The following is a 13232-nucleotide window of genomic DNA, read 5'->3' as shown; positions in this document are numbered from 1 at the left end:
CGACAGCTTAGAGGAACCAGGCGCTAGGAAGACTTGAAGCTGGCCACACTGCACAAGCCGTTGCCAATCACTTCCAGGTCAACGTTCGGACCATCTACAGGCTGCAGCAACCTTTCCGGGCCATCAACACCACAAATAATCGCCCCATACTGGCAGACCAAGGGTTACCACAAGACGACATGACCGCCATGTTGAGCGACAGCATGTACAGAATCCCTTCATGCAGGCATCCGAAACAGCATGCCAGACAGTGGGAACACACGGAAGACCAATCAGTACTGATACAGTACGCCGACGTCTTAACAGCGTGAACCTCCATTGCCGTAGACCTTACCGTGGACCTATCTTCACCTCTTGTCATCGGCGTGAACGTCTACAGTTTGCCCGACAACACCAAAACTGGCAATACAGGCAATGGAGAACTGTTCTGTTCACAGATGAGAGTCGGTACTGCGTTTCAACTGCTGATGGCAGAACAAGATATGGTCAGCCTTACTCAGACCAATGTGTTATGGAAAGAGACTCATGGGGAGGTGCAAGCATCATGGTATGGGTTGGAATAGGCCTGAACCAGACAATCGGTCCCGTGGTGTTCCAGAACCTTGGTCCAGGGAGAGGAGGTGGCATCACAGCGGTGCGCTACATCGACCAAGCTCTCAGACCCCACGTCATACCATATTTCGCACGTCACCGGAACAACATTTTCCAGCATGGTAACGCCCGGGCCCATACTACCAGAGCTACACGGGACTTCCTACAGCAGAACGGTGTCAACATTATGCAGTGGCAAGCCCTTGGTCCTGATTTAAACCCAACTGAACATCTTTCAATGCCAAACACATCCAAGGCCGAACAGAGACAATTTATTGCGCCAGGCTTTTTTCAGAGTGTGGTTCCAGGTGCCAATGGTGCCTTCATCAATCGATTGGTGTACTCCATGCATAGACGCTGTGCCTATCGTGGTGGTCACACTAGATACTGAAGTCAAGAGTCTGAATGGACTGCAAATGTTCAGGTAATGTCTTGAAATTGTGCTGAGTTATTCATTGATTTGTCAAGATATTGTACACAAAAATGTTTTGATCCACTTATTATGTCATTTTCTGTAATGATTTGATTACAGTGCCTATCTATTTTTGTTTTCGTACTGCTGAGTATACTTGCCTTTTGCATTGTGACTCAAAAGCACGCCATCGTGTACAGTGAAACTGTTTTGGAAATTTTCAAAATGTTCTGGGTTAGATTAACCTGGCATTGTACTGATAAATTGTAGTACTTTCCAGGACTCTGTCTTAACGTAGTACAACACATATAACAAAATATCCTTGCTCTAATCTTGGATATCTCTTGTCTCGAGGAATAAAACAATGTAAGGAAATACTACAAGACAACCAAAGGTTGTTATAGTAACGATTGTAATTATACTAAAATCCCTTAACGTAGTGTATTCAGTCATGAGACAATACTACTGTAAAGATACGCCGCCATGTTCTCCGAAAGTATTTGGCATATATACAGAAATGATCTTTGCAGTATAGAAGGTCTATAGAACTTATAATGGTTCTGAAACACGTGTTGTATTTGATATAACACGTTCTCACGTACAGATTCTCATACTTTTAGGTGGTTGATCCCTCATATCAGGATTGGCACAAATCAACACACAAAGTCAGCGATCAACACCAAAAATATCTGTTCTTAACCGAGAAAGTATAATGGCCAATATAACATATTTCTGATCACTTTTGAATGTGATTCTGTATTTATAGTGAATCTAGTAACAATGGGTCATTCACAGCTGTCGTAACTTGAGCATCCGTCGATAGTGAACTTGGACCATCCCATAGCTTCTGCTGCGTCTTCTGGGTTTGTTGCTAGGAGACAGTTGGGGGCAGCTGTTGGGTGGTAACTGAAACTCAGACAAGTCTTGTTTGCGTAACACCGGGAACTACAATCAGCGGCAGAAGTAACTGTGAGTGACGTCATTGGTGTTGACACTTTAACATCGGGCTTCTTACTGTATTTGGTTACTGAAAGTAAACACTGTCAAGATTATTTTTTTATATCACATTAAACACATAAGGCATAAGGAAATGTGAATAGCAACAAAAGTTAACATGGCGGCAATTAGTTACATTTTGTTTAGGTCATTTGTATGGGAGGAAACAGCTTACCAAACAAAACACCACTAGTTAAAAGTGACTAGGTCCAAAACCAAATATGTGTTTTGTGGGGAAGTCATTAGTAGACAGACCAATATTTTCTTCATTTGCATTTCCTCAAAAAGGCATAAAATCATACAAATATTACAGATTCTACGCATGTATGAAAATATCCGCCACTGGATTCGAAACAAACAGCAGCCAGCTAGTACCTGTTCCCGCCAAGATTAGGGGAGGTGGGGTGGCCTAGTGGCTGAAGCGTTCACTCCTCACGCCAAAGACCCCGGTTCGATTCCCCACATGGGTGAAGATGCGAACTGATGCTTGCTTACACGGTCATGCAGCGATGGGGATGGATGAGCGAGTGAGTATGCTTTTAGCAATATTGGAGCAATATTACTACGGGGGACATGGAAATGGGCTTCACATATTCACATATCAATGTGGGGAATCGAACCCGGGTCTTCAGGGTGACGAGCAAACGTTTTAACCATTAGGCCATCCCACCGTCCCAGGGGATGGATGAAGACTGGGTGGGGTGTGTTACTTTTGACTGTCACCATGTCGACAGATTTAAATTACACACACATTCAAAGGATGTGTTCTCGGTTCTTTTGTCTTCTTCACGGTTCAAGCTTTCGTATGAATCCTTCATGGTTAGCATGGAGAGTGCATATATTTGAATGAAAATGTGGCTTTGTTTTCTGTCTTTCATTAATTGTTTTGACATCTACAGGATGGTATATAATTACACAACTCATTTTTATGCATTTGATGTAAAGGGAGGTAAATGCTGGTGGTTGGTAAAACACACTCATATGTAGATAGTTAAATAGCACAGAGACGACGGGCTGGTAACTAAATAGCTGTAGAAAGACTGAGGACTAGTTATATATAATACCACTTGTTGTCGCTGGAGTCCCTTGCACCACAACCTCTGAAATGACTAAACGACCAGTCATGTTTCTCCGGACCTTCACGAATCTGACTGGTTGTGGGTGGGAACAAGTGAACGTGAAGGTTTCTCCTTTACCAACTACTTCTGGACACTGGCCACAGATGAAGATGTCGTCCGGGCAACCACTGTTGCCACTGGCGTGCACCTCCACGTATGCACTCCCAAGATCTTTTTCTGTTGGATCCAAGATTTACAAGATGCTTATCAAAGTATCATTTTCATTGTGTACCTATTCAATTACGGATTACTGGTACAAGTTATTTATATGTTGCTGAAGATTAATATAGCTGCAACATATGTTATATTTGGGATTTCACTTTCTTAGTAAAGTACAAATTCTAGTACGTTTTGGGGTTGAGTCCCATCCGGGATTCGTACCCACACCCTCAATGTCAGGCACCAAACCGCCAGCACACAAAGTGAGCCGGCTAACCCGCTCAGCCACCTCGACTTCCACAAAAGTCGGACAACTGGTAGTCTAGACTGCGGACTTTGTGTACCCCTCTGATAAGTATAAATTGCCACGGATCCCACGGCCGAAAGCTATGATTACACAGTGCCATTTAGAAGGTGGTCAAATATATTATATTTGGGATTCCACTTTCTTAGTAAAGTACAAATTCTAGTACTTCTTTGGGTTGAGTCCCATACGGGACTCGATTGTGTACCCCTCTGATAAATGTAAATTGGCATGGCTCCCGGGTTAGGCGGCTGACTTTGACTACATACATACATACATATATACATACATACATACATACATACATACATAAACTTACACATACAAATAGAAACATACATACACATACATGAAGAGTAAAAGAAAGAAACATGTTGGTGTGTAATTACTTGACCAAAAAAAAGAAACTTAACATACTGTTTTGGTGTTTACTTACTGAGTGCATTGCTCAGTTATAGTAAAATCATCAACTTTACAAATTTCCAAAACATGATTATCAAGAAAGTGTTTGGTTAAACAGAATAAAATGTCAGTATCTGGTGTGACCACCATCAGCATCGATAACAGCTTGGCATAGAAGAAAGGAGATGCCGAATGTTGTCTTGAGGAATGTTTTGATACGCTTGCTGAAGTTCTGTGTGCAGTTCTTGTAGTGTCTGAGGTGGTGGATTACGCTGGCGCAAGCGTCGGTCAAGAGTATCCTATAGATGTTTAACGGAGGACAAATCCGGTGATCGAGCAGGCCAAGCTAAAAACTAAACATTGTTTTTCTGGAGAAAGACCTGTCAAACACGTGCGACTTGAGTTCGAGCAATGTCATGCTCCAAAGATCACGGAGTGAAGGAGAAGGGGAGTTAAATATAAATATACTTGTTGAATCACAGGTCCGTCATTTGGAATACTTGCGGTGTTACCTCTCTTGCTGTCCTTCTCCCGCTACGCCAGAAGTGTTTTTTGTGGAATAAATGATAAGAAAATTCTAACAAGAACGACGGCAGATAAGAAAAGTAACGTCCAACACTTTTATTCATGGTGGAATTAGGCAATATGATACTTCTTTTGTAATTTCTGCTTATTCTTGTTCCTTCAGTCCGTTGGACCGGAAGCCGGCAGGGTTAATGGAGGCGAAGAACGATTTGACATGTCATGAGTGGAGCTTAAAGTGTTGAATTAAATATATTGTACGTGAGTAATTAATAATTATGAGGTTGGAAATCTGAGAGCACAATCCTGTGAAGAAATGGGAGTCTGCCATTGATGGTGGCGATATTTTATTTTGATATTAAAAATATTATTCGAACCGTTGCGAGGGAAGCACGTTGCCAACCTTTGCCGACAACCGATAAGGATCAGAGTAACGGGGCCATTAACTGCAGATGGGTTTACTACAATTACAAAGCCAAAGGACCTGTGTAGTTTTAAATGTGACAAATTACAGAACGGGTTTATAACAGACTTACCAAGATTATGGGTGACGTCACTCGTAACCGAGATGTTGTGGACAGTGAAGTATCCCTGTAGATCCCCCTGCCAGTAGGGATTCACAGTATACCGGGATCTAGCTGGTGTGGATCCGGGGTTGTTGTTACCATCATTCGCATATTCAGCATTCCAGTAAACACGGTTGAGTTTACTGGGCTTTGCCAACATAATGTTCTCCGCTTTGCTTACGGAAACACCTGAAAATATTGTATTGTAAACATGTTTCTCTATGAATAAGATGAGATGGAACAAGAACGCCCATGTTGTTGTGGACAGAGTATGTGTTGACAACGGCAATAACCCCGTGCCTAAAGCATTTTGATTTTGATCCTAAACAAATAACTGTAAATCTGCACCCCTGCTTCAAGAAGAAAAAACTGCAGCTGTGATTCATATGTGACGTCAGATGTGCGTGTGCCTTTGTCGCTATTCCTGTAATATCACGGCGAGTCATACCAGAAATAGGTTTCATACATTATACCCATATGGGGAATCGAACCCGGGTCTTCCGCGTAACGACCGAACGCTTTAACCACATGGCCACCCCGCCGCACTCACCTCATAAGTGTTAACTTCAAAGTGGTCCTCAGTAACCAATGCTTGTCGTAAGAGGCGACTAACGGGTTCGGGCGGTCAGGCTCGCTGACTTGGTTGACACATGTCATCGAATCCCAGTTGCCTAGATCGATGCTCATGCTGTTGTTCACTGGATTGTCTGGTCCAGAATCGATTATTTACAGACTGGATTATTGCTGAGTGCGGTGTAAAGCTAAACTCACTTACGCACTCACTCCTAGTTTATTAGAGTTTAAAGTTGGTTTATTTTGTGCATCAACTTCCCCACCATATGACGCGAGCTTGGGCTGAAGACGACCTTTGCATAATGGCCACAAGGAGAAGTGGAAACTGAGTCACTTAAAATGGATATAATAATGTTGTTTCCTTTGGTCTGTTGGTTGGAACCGATGACATGTGTCCACCAAGTCAGCGAGCCGGACCACCCGATCCCGTTAGTCGCCTCTTACAACAAGCATGGGTTACTGAAGATCAGTATTCTAACCGGACCTTCACGGGTATAATAATCTAGGAGCAATTAGGAAATTGGCTATATTTTGTAAAATGATGTCTCATTCTAAGCAACGCCCAAAAGAGAAATAACGCACGAATGTGACATTGATCATTTAACTGGTTACATGCATGTACATGATGTTGCAGATTTTTCATACGGCACTCATCTCAACTTGACGAAATTTAGATTAGTCAGAGAATTCATAATCATTCACAATTCAGTGTCAGTAATGGATATAACCTCCATAGGCATCGATGCATACTTAAACACGACATCGGACAGAGTTAATCGATCGCCGAATAACGTTGTTTGGAATAGCCTGCCATTCCTGGATGAGTGCATTCGCCAAAGCTTGTTGATTGGCAGGAGGTGGGTCGCGTGTACGAACATGCCGCTCTAGGTGGTTCCACAAATGTTCAATTGGCGAGAGGTTCGAAGTGGCCTTGCAGAACATTATTCAGCTGAATAAGGTTCTGAACAATCCTGGCCCGTGAAGGTCCGGGTAAGAGTGAACCTTCAGTAACCCATGCTTGTCTACCCGTGAAGGTCCGGGTTAGAATGAACCTTCAGTAACCCATGCTTGTCTATCCGTGAAGGTCCGGGTTAGAATGAACCTTCAGTAACCCATGCTTGTCTCCCCGGGAAGGTCCGGGTTAGAATGAGCCTTCAGTAACTCATGCTTGTCTACCCGGGAAGGTCCGGGTTAGAATGAACCTTCAGTAACCCATGCTTGTCTACCCGGGAAGGTCCAGGTTAGAATGAACCTTCAGTAACCCATGCTTGTCTACCCGGGAAAGTCCAGGTTAGAATGAACCTTCAGTAACCAATGCTTGTCTCCCCGTGAAGGTCCGGGTTAGAATGAACCTTCAGTAACCCATGCTTGTCTACCCGGGAAGGTCCGGGTTAGAATGAACCTTCAGTAACCAATGCTTGTCTACCCGGGAAGGTCCGGGTTAGAATGAACCTTCAGTAACCCATGCTTGTCTACCCGTGAAGGTCCGGGTTAGAATGAACCTTCAGTAACCCATGCTTGTCTACCCGGGAAAGTCCGGGTTAGAATGAACCTTCAGTAACCCATGCTTGTCTACCCGTGAAGGTCCGGGTTAGAATGAACCTTCAGTAATCCATGCTTGTCGTAAGAGGCGACTAACGGGATCGGGTGGTCAGACGAGCTGGCTTGGCTGAAACATGTCATCGGTTCCCAATTACGCAGATCGATGCTCATGCTGTTGCTCACTGGATTGTCTGGTCCAGACTCCATTATTTACAGACCGCCGCAATATAGCTGGAATATTGCTGAGTTCGGCGAAAACTTATCTGACTCACTCTGACCAATGCTGGCAGTATGGGGTCTGGCGTTATCTTGCTGGAACATGACATGTCGATGTTGCTGTAGGAACCGGAGTAGAACAGGACGTTAAACTTTATCAGTGGAACGCTGGGCTGTTAAATTTGTGTCAAAAACAAGCTGTGTCGTCAAATCTCTGCATTGGCGACCCCATACCATGACACTTCCTCCACCGAATGGAACTGTCTCTTGAATACAGCAAGGTGCTGTTCTCTCACCTCTACGGCAGTAGACTCGAACACGACTATCTGCTCTGCGTAACTGGAAACGGCTTTCATCAGTATAGAGAATTCGTTGCCAATTTCGATTCTGCCAGTGCTGCACAGTACTGACCCACCGGTGTCGGTCACGTCGATGACGAGGGGTCAAGGTCATCCCACGGAACAGACGATAAATACCATAATGTCGTAGTCGTGGGGTGTTAGTGGGTGTGTGTGCGATGATTTTTAAGTATAAGCATGTACAATGTGAATGAACCCCCGCCCTCTAAAATTCACGTACGAAATAGATGAGCCCCTGCATGTCATGTACACAATCAATGACCCCCTCCCTTCCCATAATTTCTAAGCATAATTTTAAACATATTTTTATGTACAAAATTGCTGACCCTCCCCTAGCTTCCCTGAACAAAATGGGTGACCCCCCTTAAAATCATCATCACCCCCCTAGCCATAAATTATGGACGGTCCCTAACTGTTCTTCGACTGACCACGTGATTCAATGCTGCTGCTGCTGTTGACGTCACAGTGACGAAGCGATTACGTAAGTGCAATAAACGCATGTACCGATCTTCGTTGTCAGTGGTAACTTGTGGTCTGCCGCTCCTTGGCCTGTCGACAGTACGACCTGTCTGCCTCAGTCTTGTCTGGAGCCTTGTTATTGTTGTCGAGTGCAACGGAAGATCCTTGCTACATGATGATGCCTGGCTCCAAGCTGGAGCACACCAATCGCCCTTTCGCGCTGTTCTGCTGTTAATCTCGGCATGTCACTTGATCGTCTTCCTTATGGCCTTTGGGATACTGACTGCAGGGCTTTCATACCCATTAGCATTTCGATCTTGTGATGGATATGCATTAGATTTTTTTACCATTAAAACAGTTTACGCGGTAATCAACGCATTTTCATCTCGCTTGGGATCAGAATGTTGTGTGCTGTGTTTGGGTGATATGTTTCTGTAATTTGGAAACAAAATTCGGTGTAAAAAAATCAAAACATCGGAATCAAAATTTTGGTATAGTTTATTTTACCCGTCAGTGTATTACCATTTTGTGTGTCGTACATGTATGTAACTTATAGAAGTTGTAGATAATATTGATATTGATAAGTTGATGTTCTCTAATGCCACAGAACGCAACCAGAGCGTAAATAAAGTTCAGCTCAGTTCAGAGGTTGTGCGCCGGTGACTATACTGAGATTTGGAGTCAAGAGTAATCTGGAAACGTCTCGAAGATTAAACTTAATAATTAATCATACATGAGAGCAGGAGCGAGCCTCTACAATTTCATATTACACCAAAACAATCAGATGTGTGAAGATCATTCTTTTTGTCATTCTGTACTGAGTCTTACACTAGCACGCTATTGAGAACTGCGCGAGTAATACCTTCCATTATTTTGTAAGGTTTGAATATTGTTCCTAATCGTATCCCCTTGCTATGTTGTCCGCTTCAAACTTAATTCCTTTTCGAACAGAATTCTGGATTACCGAATTACTTCGCTAGTAGTCATTATCCGTTTTATTATAAACCTACCCGAATGTTTCAATATAATTGTTTGATTATTTATCGATCTCGTGTGCTGATTTCACAATTAGTTCTGTACGTACCGATTTCTTAATTTCGCCTTCGATTTTGTCAGTCTTGCCGATTCTTAATTTCGCCTTCGATTTTGTCAGTCTCGTTCCTATTGACCGATCAAAATTGATGTTTTTTCTCTCTTTGTTAAATAACAGTTCAACAGATCTTTGTAGGGTTGTGATTGAATTCGCACGCCCCAATATATTACGTCGAATGCCAAGAATTAAGTAACGGCAACGTCGGGGCCAGTATTTCAATGCTGAAATTTTGTTTTCGGCTATTTTCAGCCAATTTGTCCTGAGCTTTGAGCACAAATGATCATGGAGTCAATGTGATAATCTCAGACAGATATATACTCATGGGAAAAAGTATCGCAACACCTAATAGTTTTCACAGTATCAATATATATTAAAACCTCAATTTCTATTACTATCTGTACAAACTGACCCTTAAGGATTACTTAAATGGCAAATCTAAACAGAAAACTGTATTGAGTAAAGAAAACATGGGAAAACTTGGTAATTTTATAGTCATTTTACGGCCAAAAACTGGCGCGATTTGAAGTGTTCATAAGTATGGTCGTATGACGTTAACAGGTGCTGTCATTTGACGGCAGTATTTCAATCATATCGTAGCTATGAACGCTATGTATATTAATACATGTATAAGCCAACTTAGATGCAATACATATCTGTCATCAAACGACGTGAACTGACTAGACTATCACAGAATTACTCTTAAAAGTATTACTCTAAACAGCAATACAATATAAAAACAGGCTATAGATAGCCATAGAAGGCTGACACCATACAAAACAGCATGGAATAACAACGGACGTCTGATAGGTCGTCTGGCTCTATACCCGGTTGATTTTAGCGATTTTGAACCTTTCTGCGAACGACCAAACGGAAGAAACTCTGTTTGTTAACACGCCACTTGAGATAAACGGATGAAGTCTTGTGTTTCTGGGGCCCCTTTCACGAAACAACCTTTACTAAGGTAAACCTTATCTTCCATTCTTTACCATTGCTTTAAGGTTACTTTAGTGACTTCGATCACCTTAGTGCTTTGTGAAAGGAGGCCCTGAACTGTATCCTTCCTGGGAATTTTCACCTGTGGTCATCCGGAACAGGCGCGGTGTTTAACGTCATTAAAGTGCTGATGTTTTCTGGTTAATGGCTGAATGTCGACGGATGATTTGCAACATCTCTTGCAGCCGCCCTTAGCGACATACCAGCATTCAACAAACCAATGACTTGTCACCCTTGAGCAGTTGTCATCTGAAGAGGCCCCATATTAGCTTATCAAGAACGAAATCGGTACCACGAAATCAATTGACGTTCCAAGTTATCGAGCTGTAAGTACAGTTTATTGCAAACTCATATTTGATTAATGGTGGGCACACGTGTTACACTGTCACGAGAGAGATGACATGTTTAGTGACGTCCCAATTACTTCTCAAGAGCGGATACGTCTTGATTGGTGTTGTACTTCTGTCATATGAATAATACGGCTTGAACTAAAATCTGATACACATTCTCGCCTTTGATTCCATATCTAAACCCAGTTTATGGTGCGTTAGAGGGGCCAAATACAAACTTACAAACTATGAAAATATATAGCAAAATGGTTGTTAAAAATCATAGATGTTGCTACATACATGCATACATACATACATACATACATATATACATACACACACACACTCACACACACATACATACATACATACATACACACACACATACATACATACATACATACATACATACACACATACACACACACATACATACATACATACATACATACATACATACATACATACATACACACACACACACATACACACACACACATACATACATACATACATACATACATACATACATACATACATACATACATACATACATACATACATACATACATACATACATACATACATACATACATACATACATACATACATACACTAGGCAAACCTTTCTTATCAGGCTTTGTAACCAATGTCCAGAAGTTCGAAACGTGGCACGAAAAGAAACGTTATTTTGTATTGCGACAATGGAACATTTACAGAAACTTTTACCATTCAATAGTACAATTGACTATTGTTAGCTTATGATACTGACACAACATATAGCCTTTGATGTACGCGATATACTCCACAAACATTCAAAGAAACATAGTTTGCGAACACAAACATATATAACTAAGGATCTATAGTGAATCAAGTTTTTTCATTTCATTGACACATGACAAGTGTTCTGTTAAGCGTCATCGATGAAATGGTGTGTTTAGCATTAATAACCCTCGACAGCTGTTTGGGTAGAATAGCATGTGACAATTGTACCATTAAGAAGGAATAGAAACTCCATTACATATCGTCGAGTGATAGACATGTAACAGAGACATAGGTAACGATCAATATGCCCCTCATATAAGGGGAGGAAGTTTATAGATTTCCATGATATATTTCAGTATCAGTTCTATGCAAGATAATTCACGAATGAAATGAAACAGTATCTCTTAAGATTGAAATATATGCCCAACCACTTGATCGTAAAAAGAGCCTAAAAATTATACTTACTACTATTACAGCTATGCTCTATACCACCACACGAGGCTAAGACAGCTGGGTCTATACAGTTTGTGGGACATAGCGTCAGAGTGGCTAACTTAAAAGTAAGAAAAAAAGGCAAAAACCTTCTCCATAATAATATGAAACGATTGTTTGAGTCTGTCGCCTTTCTTCGATTCCTATCATAACGTGAACATATGTGAATGAATCCCAGTTAGATGGTGATGATGCAAAGTGTTCCCGAAAAGATGAGCATATCTTGCCCCAATCGGGCACGAGCAAAAGCGTATATAAAAATTTAATCAAACTTTTTCCTTTGAAAACACAAAAACATTTGGTAAAATCCTTCCCCTTGAACTGTTTCAGTCAAATTCGGATATTCAAACCCATACTCTGTAGTTACTGACTTCGGTCAGAAACCTTATGTCTTAATAAGAAACCATCGGCTGGAATGGCACAAGCACATGCAAAACACACATTTTACTTTGAAAACACCAAAACATGTAGTACAAGTCAAAACAGTAGAATACCATCTGGCATAGTTTCCCGTAGATTTATTTTGGACAGTTTGAGTCAATTGAAAAATTTGGCCCAACAGTTGATTACTTAGGTTACACAATCTCAATGATAAAATAATAAACATACCTCGTAGAAAGGCATAGAAGACAGCCAGGACCGGGTTTCTCGTTGTAAGCCTCATCTTGTTCCGCCACTGGATGTAGTCTGAAGGTATACATTTGATACTGGCCAGAATCTGCATCGGCAGGGATCAATTCAAGCTGTATTATTCATATGAAAGGAGAACAACACCAATCATGGTGATAGATTATTCGTTTTCGCAATAAGTCGTATCCTCCACGAACTCTTGAGTAGTAACTGGGAGGTCATCAAACATGTCATATTAGCCGTAACAGTGACAGTGGAACAGGATCAATCTATTCACTTGAGTAATCCTGCTAATTGAGTCTTCTGTTATTGAAAACAAATATAGGTAAAAGTTATGGTCATTAGTCAATAATTATCTGTCAGTCAGTGTTTATGTGGAATGTAGGCTAAAATTCATGTTGATTTTGTAGAGAGAGTAGATAATACACCTCACTGACACGACACACGAAGTCACTTTAGTAGTTTATTGTTGGACTTTCTTGTTGATTGTAATGTGGATGGTTTCTGGTCAAATTGGCTTGGAAGATGTTTCGTCTGTCAATTACAGGTTGAGCTGTAGTTAGCTATATTATCGTTCTTCATAAATATTTATGTAATATAACAGCCTCTAACATTCATACTATGTCTGATGTGATTAAGTCTCAAAAACTGTAATGGACTGAAAAACTGGGACTTGTAAATAAGAGGCAACGTGGAATTCCACAAGAAGTT

At 41.4% G+C, this 13232-nt stretch overlaps 1 protein-coding gene across 1 annotated transcript; it reads right to left on the bottom strand.

Moving 5' to 3' along the window:
- Positions 1-1788: 1788 nt before the first annotated feature.
- Positions 1789-12615, bottom strand: LOC124255348. The gene is made up of 4 exons (XM_046689245.1): positions 12501-12615; positions 5041-5259; positions 3064-3294; positions 1789-1895 (listed from the first exon to the last, which is right to left on the bottom strand). Exons 1-4 carry the CDS (start codon positions 12613-12615, stop codon positions 1789-1791), a joined length of 672 nt encoding a protein of 223 aa, XP_046545201.1.
- Positions 12616-13232: the final 617 nt, after the last annotated feature.

The sequence above is a fragment of the Haliotis rubra genome, unplaced genomic scaffold, assembly GCF_003918875.1.
Source record: "Haliotis rubra isolate DU_JTF1 unplaced genomic scaffold, ASM391887v1 Scf6, whole genome shotgun sequence".
NCBI classification, from domain to species: domain Eukaryota; kingdom Metazoa; phylum Mollusca; class Gastropoda; order Lepetellida; family Haliotidae; genus Haliotis; species Haliotis rubra.
This window is presented reverse-complemented; position numbering and strand designations above follow the sequence as displayed.

Bases quoted from the DNA above. Each gene is read 5' to 3' on its own strand.
- LOC124255348 (XM_046689245.1), bottom strand. From the start codon at position 12,615: ATGCAGATTCTGGCCAGTATCAAATGTATACCTTCAGACTACATCCAG. The intron at 3,295-5,040 runs GTAAGTCTGTTA...TGGATCCAACAG, and splicing joins TGACGTCACCCATAATCTTG to AAAAAGATCTTGGGAGTGCA. The intron at 1,896-3,063 runs GTATTATATATA...ACCACCCAACAG, and splicing joins GACTCCAGCGACAACAAGTG to CTGCCCCCAACTGTCTCCTA.